This window comes from Argopecten irradians, chromosome 7 (genome assembly GCF_041381155.1).
Source record: "Argopecten irradians isolate NY chromosome 7, Ai_NY, whole genome shotgun sequence".
Lineage (NCBI taxonomy): Eukaryota > Metazoa > Mollusca > Bivalvia > Pectinida > Pectinidae > Argopecten > Argopecten irradians.
In genome coordinates this window covers 6,944,008-6,962,660 of record NC_091140.1, presented here as the reverse complement: position 1 = coordinate 6,962,660, position 18,653 = coordinate 6,944,008, and the positions used below count along the sequence as shown (strand labels likewise).

General features: G+C 34.9%; 1 protein-coding gene across 3 annotated transcripts in view; it reads right to left on the bottom strand.

Moving 5' to 3' along the window:
• Positions 1-4,961: 4,961 nt before the first annotated feature.
• The window catches only part of LOC138327417 (glutamyl-tRNA(Gln) amidotransferase subunit B, mitochondrial-like), a 42,549-nt gene continuing 28,857 nt past the window's right edge, over positions 4,962-18,653 (bottom strand). For all 3 annotated transcript variants that reach the window (XM_069273486.1, XM_069273487.1, XM_069273488.1), the window contains 5 exons: positions 12,875-13,109; positions 9,446-9,579; positions 6,656-6,734; positions 6,045-6,191; positions 4,962-5,300 (listed from right to left, as the gene is read on the bottom strand). In XM_069273486.1, coding sequence (XP_069129587.1) covers positions 5,169-5,300; positions 6,045-6,191; positions 6,656-6,734; positions 9,446-9,579; positions 12,875-13,109 — 727 coding nt within the window. In that variant the 3' untranslated portion in view covers positions 4,962-5,168. The remainder of the gene's footprint in view (positions 5,301-6,044; positions 6,192-6,655; positions 6,735-9,445; positions 9,580-12,874; positions 13,110-18,653) is intronic.

Genomic DNA, 18,653 nt, shown 5'->3' with positions numbered 1-18,653 from the left:
GTGTCTGACAGAAAACAACCCGGATCAAACAGTGTCAGACAGAAGACTACCCGGGTCATACAGTGTCTGACAGAAAACAACCCGGATCATACAGTATCTGATAGAAGACTGCCTGGATTATACAGTATCTGACAGAAGACAACCCGGTCATACAGTATCTGATAGAAGAAAACCCGGATCATACAGTATCTGACAGGAGACTACCCAGACCATAATACAGTGTCTGACAGGAGACTTCCCGGACCATACAGTGTCTGACAGAAAACTACCCGGATCATACAGTGTCTGAACGGATCATACAGTGTCTGACAGAATCCAATTTCTAGAAGAATTCAAATCCCAAAGTATAAAGCGTTATACTGGTAATCACAGAACCCGATCGCTAGATAATCACTCCTATGATGGCAAATGTATCGTTTTATAACACGTATTCTTCATCTGTTTGGTTTCTCTTTGATTCTATTCTTCACTGTGTCTATTAGCCTTAGCACTACTAATTCCAATATGAAATAGACACTCGTAGGCAGTATAATTGCGTGACTGGGATGGGTATATAATGAAACTACAAGGATACACAAATCATTTACAGGATATTGGCATGAACATGAGGCACCGATAAAACTCCTTAAAGTATGTCCTGGGAGTGCGCACGTGCTGTAAGGTAATCCATATACAGTCTGGTAGATATTCCCGATCCTTATCCTCGACATGAGTATTTGAATTCCATCATAACATCCAGAGACTAGTAGTTCAAGAGTTCCCATAACACCAATAACTTGTTATCGCCTCTCAAAGCAAGGTGAGAAATGGCGGTCGTACTGAAAAGTCAGAGCGTTATTAATTCATTTGACATATTAAACCCTTCTCTGACATTTCGGCACCGAGAGGATCATCAAACCCCTTGATAAATCCCATCAAATGCTAAATAAACACAACGCATCATATATCCTAAGCAATCAAAAGCCTTTTTTATGAAATTCCGGATAGCCCGTAGTGGGGTTCATTGATTACAATCCCCCTACGATTTCCGGTACGTCCCTAGGTTTTTTCAATTACGTGAAGTATATGAACAGTGGGTCTGTTTCAACATACCGATGACACTAGACCAATCAAGACCGTGATGGTTCGAGCAATATCATAAATCATTCTTTATCTTCACAAACTGTCAAATCCCGGGGAAATAAACGGACAGACGTAACGGGAACACGGCCTATATCACACTTGTTATTCAACAAGATGCAGTAGGAATACAAAGGTAATTATCTCTTCTGCAGTAAAGCGTATGGTCCTCTATTAACGAGATCAGGTACAACAGTAGAACGGATATACGTACCCGGCTTACTATACCTTTCGGCCGGGTACGAAATGATGCCTATATGGGTCCTTGTGGAGCACTGCTTAAGAAAATCACTTGGGTATAACTTTTTTTTATACTTTTACTAACATAACGACCATCCGTATAATTTTTCTTCGAAAGGACCTTCAAATTTATATGTGGAAAAAATACATTCTCTTTGTGAATTTTAAATTTTATGCAGTTAAGTTCTATTGCCTAGTAGGTAGGTGATATAAAACAAGTACGATGAAATGCATGCAAACGTTTTAATAATGGTTTGCACAATCATTTCTTTGCTTCATTAGCAGTAATAGGCACCAATTGTCGGTCTAAAGACGACACCATTATCTGTCTTTAAGTCTTTGGGGCTACATTACTGCAGGTGTACAACAGAAGCATAACGAAAATCTATCAATTCGATCAGAACGGGTTTCACGCCAGCTCGAATGCAGAGCAGTTACATAAAAAACATGAAATAAGGACATGCTTGTTTTAGTTCATACTCGGCTATGAACCAAATTCAGAGTTCAATAAATTAACTCACATCATGGTTACTTTATATACAAAAACCGTGCTATAACTTTCGCAAGGGAATGATGACCCGAGGATAACAACAAGTACTTAGTAGCCTCTATCAATCTTCGGATAGGCAATAATGTTAGCTGTACATGAAAACTCATTACCTTGTACACAACATTAAAGTGGACATTCTATCAAAATAATATTACAAAATAGTTTGTAGATGTATACGAGTGCCTTGTACACCACATTAAAGTGGACATTCTATCAAAATGATATTACAAAATAGTTTGTAGATGTATACGAGTGCCTTGTACACCACATTAAAGTGGACATTCTATCAAAATAATATTACAAAATAGTTTGTAGATGTATACGAGTGTTTACACAGATAAATTGAGCTTCAGAAATTCAGTAAATTAGTGTTTCAAACATACAAGTGGAAATTATTCTATTAACATTTTTCATTATATATATAGTCATTTTACACAAATGAAGAATACTGAGATAATGGCTACCTTTTGACCTTTCCCATGGGGTCACGACGGATAGACACGTCATGAGAAACAGACTTGGGCTCAGGTGATTAGTGGTTACGGCCCGGACTAATTGACAGAGACCTTAAATTATTACGCTGTTTTGTCGTGTTTTCTGGAATTTACTTTACAATGTCAAGCACAAAATGCGTCTGGCTTGCATCTTCAGACCGCCATTGGTCGAAGTTCTATATTTGGAACTTAGTGAGTAACTTCCCGTAGGCTACAGTTATATTGATGTAAAGATATATATCTATCAAAGACATATAATAGTAGGTTTCATAGCCTGCATATTCGTTGTGAATCGCGGAGAGACACCCATCAACTACCAATAAATATTGGTTAACATGCTATGATCGGTATACCATTCACTCTCTAGAGGTGAAATATAAAAACACTTCATTTCAAATTGTGTTGAACATGTAACAGAACTTGAAAAGGGGAAAATATATCTATATCTAGTAAAATAGGGAAGAACATAACCAATGTGCTAATGACAAATTAGTACTACATTATATATCATAAAAGCGGAGCATGACAATGATTCCTTATTTTTCAAATAATGTGTTCGTGATAATATCTACAAATAATTGATAGCAGGAGGTTCGAATACAGGAAAAAAGGTTTAATTAGCCAGGTATGAGATTTATTGCACCCACATGTTGAATCATTTCAAAATGGTTTTTTTTTTTTCAATATTGTATCAGATGGTTCACGGCGCATCAAACCATGCACCACCATAATATGATTGTGTTGGATCTGTAATGGGTGTCAAGTCTACCAACGGTACTGAGCAAAGCATATGACATAAACTAGTGAATCCCCCACTGACTATCATAAAAGACCAGCTAGGTACTGCTACATCAAAGGTACCCACTATTGTTCCTCCCGTATCAATATGTCACCAAGCGTATCAATATGTCACCAAGAAGTTCTTACAAACAACAAAGCAGACATCCGGTTTGATCACAAATAAGCAAGTAGATAAGAATTGCAGTCTGATTACTACATGTACAAATAGTTTACATACTTTTACTTTGAATATTTATTGCATATTCTGCCCTGCAGATATGGCGTAAGCAAGGTTGTAATGATTGTAAAAGACGACTTAATTTGACATGTTTTCTCCCCCAGCCTTGTGTTGAGCTTGCTTCCTCCAAGTGAGAAATGTTTTTGGTTATCTCCCCTAGCCACGACACACCATAATAGTCTATAAAGGTGCTTTTTATGTTACTCCTTCGCGCTCAGCATACAGGGAGTGGGACGATTGGTTGGCACATTATCAGGTGGAGGTTCAGGCATGCATGCGTCAGTGAAATATCACTTTACAATAATTTCCACTATTCCACGACGGTACAACACGATTGAACGACAAGATTCCACTAATCCTCGATGGTACAACACTTTTGAACGACAAGATTCCACTATTCCACGACGGTACAACACTTTTGAACGACAAGATTCCTCTATTCCTCGACGGTACAACACGATTGAACGACAAGATTCCACTATTCCTCGATGGTACAACACGATTGAACTACAAGATTCCACTATTACACGACGGTACAAATCGATTGAACGAGAAGTTCCCACTAATCCACGACGGTACAACACGATTGAACGACAAGATTTTCACAATTCCTCGATGGTACAACACGATTGATCGACAAGTTTCCACTATTCCACGACGCTACAAATCGATTGAACGACAAGTTCCCACTATTCCTCGACGGTACACCACGATTGAACGACAAGTTTCCACTTTTCCACGACGGTACAACACTTTTGAACGACAATGTCCCAACAACATTCGCATACACAACACATTACATACTGGGCACGCCGTACTTATATATAAACCTAGCTGTAAAGGGTATGTAGAGCCTAATAATCCAAATAAAGCTCACAATTCACAATGTATATTTTCAATTGGTCAGAAACGTTTTGTATCAGTAAACTATGCGAGGACAATTAATTGGGGTTTAAATTAAAATTTTATAGTTCTTTAAAATCACAAAAATTTTACGACTCACTCACACTTACGATTTACTCTATCGTTATTTGAATGAAGATCACGTGCATTGGAAACGGAAGTGAAAATAGAGTTTGGTAATCAAAATTGTGTGATTCGTTCCTGTGAGAAAGTTTCTGCATTTCTTCCTGTTAGGTAATGAATATCACTGAATAAATGCTTCTGTCGATGTTTGATTTGGAATGGAGATCGTCTGCTGGTGATCCAACAATATTGATCATGAGTGCTAGGCTGGATCATAGAACACTATAACTCAATTAAGTTTTGTATATTGCAGGCAGGAAGGAAGTTCCAACCAAAACTCTTCCAAAAAATACCAAACGAATTTAAAAGAGAAATAATGATGATAATAATAAGGAGGAAGACAGTGATAGTAAACCACTCCTAGTATCCACACCACAGACTCCATACGACAGGTTAGTCATATATATACTGAAGTCTCTCTAGACCCCATTTAATCTGTTGACACTATATCAATAATTCCCCCCGTCCCTGTTAGCGTATAGTATAGTTTCAATAATATACACTGAGAAACATCAAATATATCCTTCTACTTTATTTGGCACTACTTGGTATATTCATCACGCTTTCCGAATTCACAAAATTTCATAATGTCCTTTAATGTTATATAAAACGTATGACATTTTCAATCTTAGATTATAAAAGTGATTCTACATGGCCATTGATCATATGACTACATGTACATGGAAAGTCTGATGGTTTTTCTTATGTTACATATCTTTAACTATTTATCCTTCAGAAGCTCCTCGAGAATTCCTCTTGCTCTCCGAAAACCAATATCTGGAGATTTTAATTTTGCTGCTTTAGCCAGATAATCTAAAAGTTTTTCCCTCTTTCTTTTTAGCTTTTCCTTTTTCTGAAATGAACAAAAATTCAACGTATAATTTAATACATCAACAGTGGCTTTTACCTCAGTAGCTGGTTGTTACTATTACATACATGTATGTATATGTAATTAATTGGAAATTAAAGCTACACATCACCTCGTTACTCACTATGAACTTTTGAGCACTTATTTGGATTGTGTAATAAGCATGATAGTTAAAAAAGGTTATATAACTTATATTCATCGATTTGAAAATATCTGTTTGAATTAAAATGTTTTTATCAATTATTAAAAGCTGAAGGTTCCTAGGGCCTGACTCTATTTCAATGTTGAAACATCATATCGGATTACCAAAATAATGTCAATACTATAATAGAATAAATGATTAGTCCAACTTTCTAGTGATTGTGACGTCATATTTTGACGTGATTTTTGTTACGTCACAATCACAAGAATGTGAGAAATTTGACAGTAAATCGTACTACATGTAAGCATACGTCTTGCAATTGCTACCTTTAAAACCATATAGCCGTGTTTTTTCCATGGAAAACATTTCGAAGCTTTTTATTTAAAATGAGAAATTTACTTTATGGAAATTAAATTCTCACGATCTGAATAAAAAGATTATGATTGATATTTTATCAATTTATACGACCGTAATATCGCAAAATTATTCAGCTATACGTATATCTATAGCTGGTTAGGGTAAGTTTGTGATATTTAGTCGTATAAATAGATATATACGTTATTAAGGAAGGAACAAGAGAAAAGTACCGGAAATGATGACTGTTCGAACTCCTCCAGCACCTCTTGACATGTCCTCTCTAGATTCACTGTATCTTTAATTCCTGCAGCTTTATTTTGTCGCACTTTATTCAGACGAGTTTCTAATGGAGGGTCATTTAACAGCTCTTGAATCACCTAGAATATCAACCACAATCTTCTTTTATATGCATTGTCGTATATCCCTGTTCTAACTAGTCTCTTACATTTAAACATACCAAACAAGTTGGAAATTAGAAATTATGTAGTTTGTTTCTTAATTTCTGATTCAAATAAAACAGCAAAATGATTGAAAGGTCAATATTGTCATTCCTACATTTTCACTCTAGTTGCGGATCCAGAGATCTGTCTAGAGGTTCCCAATTCTAGGAGGAGGGGGTGTCCATGGGTGTGAAAATTGAAGAATTTGGTTACAATACACGACTTTTAAAGAAAACTTGGGGATGACTGGTTGTGGTTTCCTGAAGTTTCAATAGGACCTCTGGATCTCAGCTACTGCTTTCCAACTAATATGAATTCTGAAAGAGGGCATGTTTCTTTTTTTTATTTAGCACCCTGGAATATATTTTATACAGTACACATTTACCTAGTTTTGTACTTACCCATATGAATTCTTTCATAGACATAAATGATTGTCTGTGTAAGTCGCATGCTTCACTAAACACCTCCGGTCGCAGTTGTCTGTCATTCAACATAAATCCAATCAGTAGTGTTAGATATGTTTAAACAATCATGATTTGTAGGGATGCATGTTAGAAATAAACTAGGATGAAAATGATCTTAAACTATGTTTAATACAATATTTTACATTAATTTATTTATATTTTATATTTCATCACGTATTTGTTGGCTTCAGAACAACAGCGTTTTCCAAAACGACATTAAAACTATTCCCAGTATACAGAATGTATTCCTCTGAGGTTTCAGTCCCGATGAAGTCTCGTTTAAACATAGATCAAAGAATTCGAAGTTATGAGGTTTTCAAATAAAACCTATCAATATATGTAGCAAGTTGTCAGTTGCTAATTTTGTGGAAAAAATAACATTTCTTTTCTTTAATTTCTTATAAGGTGATTTTTAGAAACGAACCATTTGGCGGACATTTTGAAAATGTGTCTTTTTCCGCTTTCAGTGGAGCCAAAGTTTACCATTTTTTACTTAAATTGTTTTTACTTAAATCATCACTGCGCCAGTATTTTTAGCTGTATCTAGCTAATTTTTGCTGCAAATCTTTACTAGGTTCGCAGTAATTAAACAATTCAGCATTGATGTATGACTCTATACACTTTTTTCAATTTATTTTCACGTTTAATGGTAATTTTAGCCTTTTCATTTTTTTAATCTCTCTAAAATAACAAATATTTAAATGGGCAAAAAAATGAGCACACGGACCCCCCATTTTTCTGCCTAATTTAGAAAGAGCAACCTTTTCCCTATTGATATGCAAAATATTTTCAAAAGTTTAATACCAGAACGTCTTCTATAAAGGCTTAATTTGGGGAAAATGGCCGAAAATAGTGCATTTTGTAGCTAAAAATTAAGGGGTAGCATATGTCGTTATTCTGAGAAAAAATACTCTCGAGTCTTATTAATCATAACTGCTATATTCTATTAGATTACCACTGGAAAATAAAACAAACATCCATGCATATCAAATATTTCATTATGAAATTATGGCTTAAATATCTCGTGTATATGATTAAAACTACAAAATTCCCACAGAGGCCAATATTTTGTAAATTAGTTATATTTGAGTGAAAATAGCTCAAAAACGAGCACTTGAACATATGTTTTTTTTCTTACATTTTCTTCTATGTTATGAACTCCTAATTCCACAAAATCTATCTGAGAAAAAAAATTTCATACAAGAAATTTAGCATTTTCAGAGGTATACATCCTTAAAGCCATGATTATTAGAAAATTAATACCTATTTTTCCCGATATCTGTTGAAAACCACAAGTTTTAATAAAACAAGTGATGTTCTATGTAATTTAAAATGTGGAGGAAATATAACTGATAATAATATAACTATGATTAAAACCATTGATTGGTTTTTCTATTTTTAAACCATGTGTACTGATCGAGTCTCACTTATGCATAAACATCATTATTTTGGTAATACATGTACTGCCGAGATTTATTTTTGAACACTTATTTATCTCTGTAAAATTAAAACCTATTCGTAGTAGTTATGGAAATTCTCAAAATGTGGGTAACTTTTGGTGCTAAATATAAATACTATACAGATATTTTTGGTTTGAATGAAAATTACAGCACATTTAACTGTAAAAAAAAACAGAATTTTAAAGGAATATAAAACCAATTCATTCAGATAACGCACACTCTTAGCACTGAAATCTTTCATTGAACATTGATACTCAATATAAAAGATAGAGTAAACTACTTAGGATAAAATGAAACTAGAACTATCGCCAGAGTGGACGACTAATACCCCTGCTGCACCAATTTAGTAATAACTCCATTAATAGAGAGCATTGCACAATCCTAGTGTACTCAACTTTGTTCTGTGAATCAAATTTTACTTCACCAGACCAGGTGAGCTAATAATGAAACAGAATATATAAGTAAACTAGTAAAGAGAGTAATACAAGCTAGAATATACAAAACAATGTAATACAATAGAATAGATTAGTTTTTGAGTTGAGATGTAATGGTAACAGTATAACTTTTTTTTTAATTTTGAGGGTTATGAAAACAAATTGTTTGCAAACTTTTGTGAGAATATACAATTTTGTTCATAACCCGATAAAAATTCATTTTAAAGTCAATATCCTACATTAATGTCTCTATTGAATTAATTGTGTCGTCATGATAACATCAAGTTTTTGCGTCATTCTCGTTTTGTTTATCTCATAGAAGTATGAAAAAAATTAGCCAATCAAAAAGACCACTTAACATGATAACAAAGATAAATTAAATATTGCAAAAATATTACCTGGGCAAATTCTCGGGATATCAGACAGATTGTGTGATAAACAATATATGAAATGAGGTACAGTACTTAACTTTTAATTCAGCAATGATATCACTATTTTTTTAACTTCATCAAACTGTGTGAACCCGCGTATGAAATCTATTTCAAAACGCACTGAAGTTTAAAAATAGTTACACCTGGTCCAATGGTTATAATAAATTATTCAGACTACTTGATAACATAAAACACGTTTAAACGTACGATTCCATTGATTTTCCAATGGATTATTTTTTTCTTAATCAATATGCAACGTTGACGTCTCTATTGTGACGTTATGATAACGTCGGGTTTCCGCACCATTCTCGGATTTTTTTCTTTATAGTAGTATGAAGCTTAAGTATGAAAACAAATAAAACTTAATTATTGAAAGATAAACAACAATTTATGAATACTTACATATCCTTGAACTCCAGGTTCTGTCTATTCATTATACCTAAGAGTTCCCCCATCATACGGATAGCAGCATACTGTGGGTCTACATCTCCTGTACTGACGACTCGTAGGTAAAAGTTCCTCATACCAGGTTTAACCTATGTACAGAGTAGTTATAATGGTCATCAATATATCTCCAATGTTCTTTCCACTTGAGAGTAAATAATCTTAAGATTTAGTAAAAGAGCTTAAAGTTATATGTGTCATATATTTCATACTCGTGGATCAAGAAGAGCTTTTAATGTGTGTATATATATATTCACCACTAAAACTTACTTACATTTTGATAATTATATCATTTACTTGCAATGAATAGGTTTTGATTGAACAAGTACAAATAAGATCTGAAAATGATTTTTGGCAGTACTGCCAAAAATTATAGTGAAGTGAAATCAGCACATATCTCACACACAGTCTGACCATGAAGTCAAACTGTGGCCTACAATTTCATTTCACATTTTTACAGTGTTATTAGTAATTGTAAAGTGATTTGCTTTTAAACATACATAATGCATAACAACAACAATTTTACAGTATATGTATATATATATATATATACTGCCCTCCAAAAGTTCTGTTACAACTCTCTTAATTATGTATAAAATTATTTTTGGGATAGAATTTTTTTTGTCATTTGTTTTAAATGATGTAAAGGGAGATACTGTTGCTTTGGTATTTTAACACAAATAATGTTCCTAATTAAGCCCTAGAACAGGTTTTTGTTAATAATTCAATTATTTCATATTTAATACAGACCTATCAAATGGCTAAAAATAGTAAAACAAACTCACATATAGACTGTATTTCCATACAAATTTAATTTTAAATTACAAAATTAATCACGGCTCACCATGTGTCATCATTTTTGTTATTCATTAAATATAATTTAATTATGAAAAATTCCATGTAACAAAATGCAGCGATTATCTAGAGAAGACCGTTTTCAGTGTGTTTTTTACCATCGTAATGGTGTTCTGGTGGCACAAACTGCAAGGATACTTGGAACTAGCAGGTAAGTGATAGTTGTTTTCCTCGAAACTTTTGAAGTTTTTGCAATTCATAAGTTGGTATGAAGGTTTAAAGTTTTACCATTTCTCTTTTGTTATAGACATAACGTGTACAGGGCTATTAAATATTCCAAGATACGGATAACTACGAAGATTAGGAACATTCTGGCTGGCCACGCATTTCTACGGATCGGGATGACAGATTGCTAGTCCGGGCCAGTCTAAGAAATCGTTAGGAGACCGTTCCTGAACTTTAAACTGAATGGAACCAAACTGGTGTTGTGGCATCCAATACAACAGAAGGAGAAGGTTACATAATGCAGGGTTGCAGTATTGTGTTGCTATCAACAAACCACTCTTAACAGTTATCAATCGTCAGAAGAGGTTGGCATTTCCGCAGAATCACGCAAATTGGACCTGGGTGGACTGATCAACAGTTCTATGGACTGATGAGTCAATACTCACTCTCTTCCAAACAGATGGCAGAATGTACGTGAGAAGAAGAGTGAATGAACAATTACATCACGAGTGTGTAGTGCCTACAGTTAAGTTTGGTGGGGTGGTATGACTGTTTGGGGTGCTATGTCTTTCCGAGGGACTGGATATCGAACTCCTTTGAAAGGAAATCTCAACGGAATAAAGTAAATTGACATTTTAGAGAACAGTGCAGTACCATCAGCACATCTGCTAGGCTACGGCAATAACTTTTTCTTACAGGATGATGGTGCCCAATGCCACAGAGCCTGAATATTAACTGAATAGAATGATGAAAACAATATCCAGTCTTTGGAATGGCCCCACAATCCCCTGACCTGAACCCAATTGAAAACCTGTGGAGAGTTCTGGGTATGAAGTCCGCAAACACAAGTGTTGGAACATTAGGGAACTGGAAGCTGCTTTGCAGCTAGCATGGGATGAGATACCTGCTAGAAGACGTAGAACATTGATCAGAAGTAGGCCTGACCGTTTAGAGACAGTACTTAGAGCACATGGAGGATATAATATATATTAACAGAATTACAAGATTTTTTTTTTATTTCTTAACAAATATTCCAATTTCATTACAATACATGAACTCAGCGCCATTGCATTATCATGAAAAATTGTTAAAGTATCTGGACAATAAATATTCACATGGTACCTAAAAGGATATTGAAATTATTTTGTTTTTTTTTTAATATTATCTATAAAAAATGCATGTGTAACAGAACTTTTGGAGGGCAGTGTATATATAATATCTGTGCTGTAACATTTATAAGCTGTTTGAATGATTCTCACTTTCAATAGATTAATGAAGAAAAATGAACATGTACAAATTTTCGCCCAGTTACGGCATATATAACATTAAATGGAGAAGAATATAAGACTCTTTCATATGTGGATATGAAGGATAGGGATATTCTACCCGAGGGTCACAAAATGTAGTAAAACCCGAGGCTTGCCGAGGGTTTTGCAACATTTTGTGATTCCGAGGGTAGAATATCCCTATCCTTCATATCCACTCATGAAAGAGTATTTTTCTTTCATACCTCGATGTTTTATTGCAATTTTACAACTATAATATCCCGCCATTTTGAAATAAAATCGAAGAAATCCAAGACTGGAAGTCAATTTTCCATACATGAATAATTACTTGATATTTTCAACACAAATTCCGTTGTTTGCATCTTTTATAGTAAAACCAATCATATTTGTGAAAAAAAAATGTTAAAATTTTACCGAGGAAATTGATACTTTGTTGACGCCGTGACGTCATGAGGCTTTATTGCATGGGTAGCCATGCAATACAGCCTCAGGCGACATGAGTGTATTGCCCTGGACCAGCCAGTATTACACGTGTAGGTATGAAAGAAATATATATATATATGTAAATCATATTCAAATTAATCTTTAATGTGATAACCATGGTCTCTGTTTATGGCTCATGACTGTGAAATCAACATTCAGAAGACTATTGTAAATTTGTGTAGTGAAATAACAACCACAATATATTCCATGTGTGGCAGCTTATGCTTGTAACATGGGAGAACTTTGAACACAGGCTAGTGAAATGTCAAACACCTTTCGCTAGGCTTGTAGTATTTTCAGTTTCAGTTTCATTAGAATGAAAAATTCTTTGAAATTCCTTGATAATTAGATGAATCTAGATCTTCTATTAATCTAAGAGTATAACAGTACTGGGATCTTTATGTGGACGATCATGTTAAAAAAGGATCACAAAGCATCCTGTTACAATTAAGTACCACGATGGTAACTATAAAAATAAATGACAGCTAGTCTGATTTTACTGTCATGTAATTGTGAGATACATTTATCAGTGAATGAATGATGATATAATTGAACGTGGTTCCAATTAAAGAGTAACTACCAAACAACTTGTCCTTACCACGATTCTGTGTGCATATAACTCTGGTAAACCATAATTCTTCACTAGATCTTCTTTCAGTTGAGCAGGAAGGGGAGGTAACAGCTGTTGAATATCGTCTATATTAACAATCTGTGACGAGTGGAGCCCCTCAGGGACAGTGGCGTTATCATACACATGTAATGGTGGCAGGTTAGGTTCAGGCATAAATCTGTAATCCTGTTCTATTTCTTTGTCCCTCATTGGTAGTGTGAACCTTAATATTGTAATAACATATATATGCTTACATCTACACAAACTTGTATACAACATTTTTCTATAGTCTGTATTTCTAATTTTTTCTAATATTTTTGTTTCATTTATCTAATTTTTAGCAATCCTTGGCAAGTAGCCAATGGAACATGAAGACAAGATTCCATATTTTGAGTAAAATTGAACATATATTAAAAATAATTACTTTATGGCATACCAGTAATCAAAACTGATAATTGGGTGTAAGTTACAAATGACTCACCAGCACATTATTAGTAGTCTATACTAGGTGATGCAACAATACTTTTATTTGACAGTATTAAATGTTTCTTTTAATTACCACTTTCTTCTAACTTCTACCAACATGTTTATAATTAATACAAGAGGCCCAAAGGGCCTGTATCGCTCACCTGTTTTTTGGGTTTTGTTTTTTGTAATTATCACAAAGACTCTTACAATTAGAAAAATTAGTAAAATTGACTCCAAAATTTGTTTAATTTTAAAACACAACCATATAATGATGCTATAGATACCATACAAATATGCTATCCAATACAAAGGTTCAGAGAGGAAGTAATTTATATGAAAATAGTAGCCTAATTGACCTTTTTGGCCCCGCGTCTAAGGCCCCAGGGAGTAAGTCTCATCATTTGTAAAATTTTGAATCCCCACCCTATAAGGATGCTACCATTGCATGATGAGTGCTCTCCCATGCTTAGTTGCAGAGAAGAAGTCGTTTAAATGGATATTGCCAAATTAATCCCTTTTTACCCCGCCCCTCAGCCCCCCCCCGGGGGGGGTGGGTTAAGTCCTATCATTTGTACAATTTTGAATCCTCACCCTATAAGGATGCTACCATTGCATTATTCCGTCGGACAAGGTGAGCTAATGAAGAAAAAAACAACTGAAACATTCTACTTACCCAGATACTGTATCGAATGACCTCGTTCACATTCTACTTATACCCAGATACTGTATTGAATGACCTTGTTTACATTCTACTTACCCTGATACTGTATCAAATGACCTTGTTTACATTCTACTTACCTAGATACTGTATCGAATGACCTTGTTTACATTCTACTTACCCAGATATCTGTATCAAATGACCTTGTTAACATTCTACTTATACCCAGATACTGTATCGAATGACCTCGTTCACATTCTACTTATACCCAGATACTGTATTGAATGACCTTGTTACATTCTACTTACCCAGATACTGTATCAAATGACCTTGTTTACATTCTACTTACCCAGATACTGTATCGAATGACCTTGTTTACATTCTACTTACCCAGATACTGTATCAAAAGACCTTGACCTTAACATTCTACTTATACCAGATACTGTATCGAATGACCTTGTTTACATTCTACTTACCCAGATACTGTATCGAATGACCTTGTTTACATTCTACTTACGAATGACTTGTTAATTCTACTTACCAGATACTGTATCGAATGACCTTGTTTACATTCTACTACCTGATCTGTATCGAATGACTTGTTTACATTCTACTTACCAGATACTGTATCGAATGACCTTGTTTACATTACTTACCCAGATACTGTATCGAATGACCTTGTTTACATTCTACTTACCCTATACTGTATCAAATGACCTTGTTTACATTCTACTTACCTAGATACTGTATCGAATGACCTTGTTTACATTCTACTTACCCTGATACTGTATCGAATGACCTTGTTAACATTCTACTTACCCAGATACTGTATCGAATGACCTTGTTTACATTCTACTTACCCAGATACTGTATCGAATGACCTTGTTAACATTCTACTTACCCAGATACTGTATCGAATGACCTTGTTTACATTCTACTTACCCAGATACTGTATCGAATGACCTTGTTAACATTCTACTTACCCAGATACTGTATCGAATGACCTTGTTAACATTCTACTTACCCAGATACTGTATCGAATGACCTTGTTAACATTCTACTTACCCAGATACTGTATCGAATGACCTTGTTTACATTCTACTTACCCAGATACTGTATCGAATGACCTTGTTCACATTCTACTTACCCAGATACTGTATCGAATGACCTTGTTTACATTCTACTTACCCAGATACTGTATCGAATGACCTTGTTTACATTCTACTTACCAGATACTGTATCGAATGACCTTGTTAACATTCTACTTACCCAGATACTGTATCGAATGACCTTGTTCACATTCTACTTACCCAGATACTGTATCGAATGACCTTGTTAACATTCTACTTACCCTGATACTGTATCGAATGACCTTGTTAACATTCTACTTACCCTGATACTGTATCGAATGACCTTGTTAACATTCTACTTACCCAGATACTGTATCGAATGACCTTGTTCACATTCTACTTACCCAGATACTGTATCGAATGACCTTGTTAACATTCTACTTACCTAGATACTGTATACGAATGACCTTGTTAACATTCTACTTACCCAGATACTGTATCGAATGACCTTGTTCACATTCTACTTACCCAGATACTGTATCGAATGACCTTGTTCACATTCTACTTACCCTGATACTGTATCGAATGACCTTGTTTACATTCTACTTACCCAGATACTGTATCGAATGACCTTGTTCACATTCTACTTACCCAGATACTGTATCGAATGACCTTGTTCACATTCTACTTACCCAGATACTGTATCGAATGACCTTGTTAACATTCTACTTACCCTGATACTGTATCGAATGACCTTGTTCACATTCTACTTACCCAGATACTGTATCGAATGACCTTGTTCACATTCTACTTACCCAGATACTGTATCGAATGACCTTGTTCACATTCTACTTACCCAGATACTGTATCGAATGACCTTGTTCACATTCTACTTACCCAGATACTGTATCGAATGACCTTGTTCACATTCTACTTACCCAGATACTGTATCGAATGACCTTGTTAACATTCTACTTACCTAGATACTGTATCGAATGACCTTTGTTTTACATTTACTTATACCTAGATACTGTATCGAATGACCCATTTCTACTTTACCTAGATAGCTGTACTCGAATCGACCCTTGTTTACATTCTACTTACTCAGATACTGTATCGAATGACCTTGTTAACATTCTACTTACCCAGATACTGTATCTGACCTTGTATTCTCAATACCCAGATACTGATCGAATGACCTTGTTACATTCTACTTACCCAGATACTGTATCGAATGACCTTGTTAACATTCTACTTACCCAGATACTGTATCGAATGACCTTGTTAACATTCTACTTACCCTGATACTGTATCGAATGACCTTGTTAACAATCTACTTACCCTGATACTGTATCGAATGACCTATGTTTACATTCTACATACCCGGATACTGTATCGAAATGACCTTGTTACATTCTACTTACCCTATACTGTATCGAATGACCTTGTTAACATTCTACTTACCCAGATACTGTATCGAATGACCTTGTTAACATTCTACTTACCCTATATACTGTATCGAATGACCTTGTTAACATTCTACTTACCTCTGATACTGTATCGAATGACCTTGTTTAACATTCTACTTACCCAGATACTGTATCGAATGACCTTGTTAACATTCTACTTACCCAGATACTGTATCGAATGACCTTGTTAACATTCTACTTACCCAGATACTGTATCGAATGACCTTGTTAACATTCTACTTATACCCAGATACTGTATCGAATGACCTTGTTTACATTCTACTTACCCAGATACTGTATCGAATGACCTTGTTCAACATTCTACTTACCCAGATACTGTATCGAATGACCTTGTTCCATTCTACTTACCTAGTTCACTGTATCGATTGTCCTTGTTCACTTTCTTTTACCCAGATACTGTATCGAATGACCTTGTTCAACATTCTACTTACCCAGATACTGTATCGAATGACCTTGTTAACATTCTACTTACCCAGATACTGTATCGAATGACCTTGTTTACATTCTACTTACCCAGATACTGTATCGAATGACCTTGTTACATTCTACTTACCCAGATACTGTATCGAATGACCTTGTTCACATTCTACTTACCCAGATACTGTATCGAATGACACTTGTTACATTCTACTTACCCTGATACTGTATCGAATGACCTTGTTTACATTCTACTTACCCAGATACTGTATCGAATGACCTTGTTTAAACATTCTACTTACCCAGATACTGTATCGAATGACCTTGTTCACATTCTACTTACCCAGATACTGTATCGAATGACCTTGTTCACATTCTACTTACCCAGATACTGTATCGAATGACCTTGTTTACATTCTAACTACTTACCGAATGACCTTGTTTTTTTCTTACTGATACTGTATCGAATGACCTTGTTTAACATTCTACTTACCCTGATATAGTACTGTATCGAATGACCTTGTTCACATTCTACTTACCAGAGAACTGTATCGAATGACCTTGTTCAACATTCTACTTACCCTGATACTGTATCGAATGACCTTGTTTTACATTCTACTTACCCAGATACTGTATCGAATGACCTTGTTCACATTCTACTTACCAGATACTGTATCGAATGACCTTGTTTCACATTCTACTTACCCAGATACTGTATCGAATGACCTTGTTCACATTCTACTTACCCTGATACTGTATCGAATGACCTTGTTAACATTCTACTTACCCTGATACTGTATCGAATGACCTTGTTAACATTCTACTTACCCGGATACTGTATCGAATGACCTTGTTCACATTCTACTTACCCTGATACTGTATCGAATGACCTTGTTTACATTCTACTTACCCAGATACTGTATCGAATGACCTTGTTCACATTCTACTTACCCAAATTACTGTAATCGAAATGACCTTGTTACATTCTACTTACCTGATACTGTATCGAATGACCTTGTTCACATTCTACTTACCCTGATACTGTATCGAATGACCTTGTTCAACATTCTACTTACCCAGATTACTGTATCGAATGACCTTGTTAACATTCTACTTACCCAGATACTGTATCGAATGACCTTGTTCACATTCTACTTACCCAGATACTGTATCGAATGACCTTGTTCACATTCTACTTACCCAGATACTGTATCGAATGACCTTGTTCACTACTTACTCAGGATACTTATTGACCTTGTTAACATTTACGTACTGTACTCGAATGACCTTGTTCACATTCTACTTACCCTAGATACTGTATCGAATGACCTTGTTCACATTCTACTTACCCTGATACTGTATCGAATGACCTTGTTAACATTTCTACTTACCCAGATACTGTATCGAATGACCTTGTTAACATCATTCTATCTTACCCAGATACTGTATCGAATGACCTTGTTTAACATTCTACTTACCTCAGATACTGTATCGAATGACCTTGTTCACAATTCTACTTACCCTGATACTGTATCGAATGACCTTGTTAACATTTCTACTTACCCAGGATACTGTATCGAATGACCTTGTTAACATTCTACTTACCCAGATACTGTATCGAATGACCTTGTTAACATTCTACTTACCAGATACTGTATCGAATG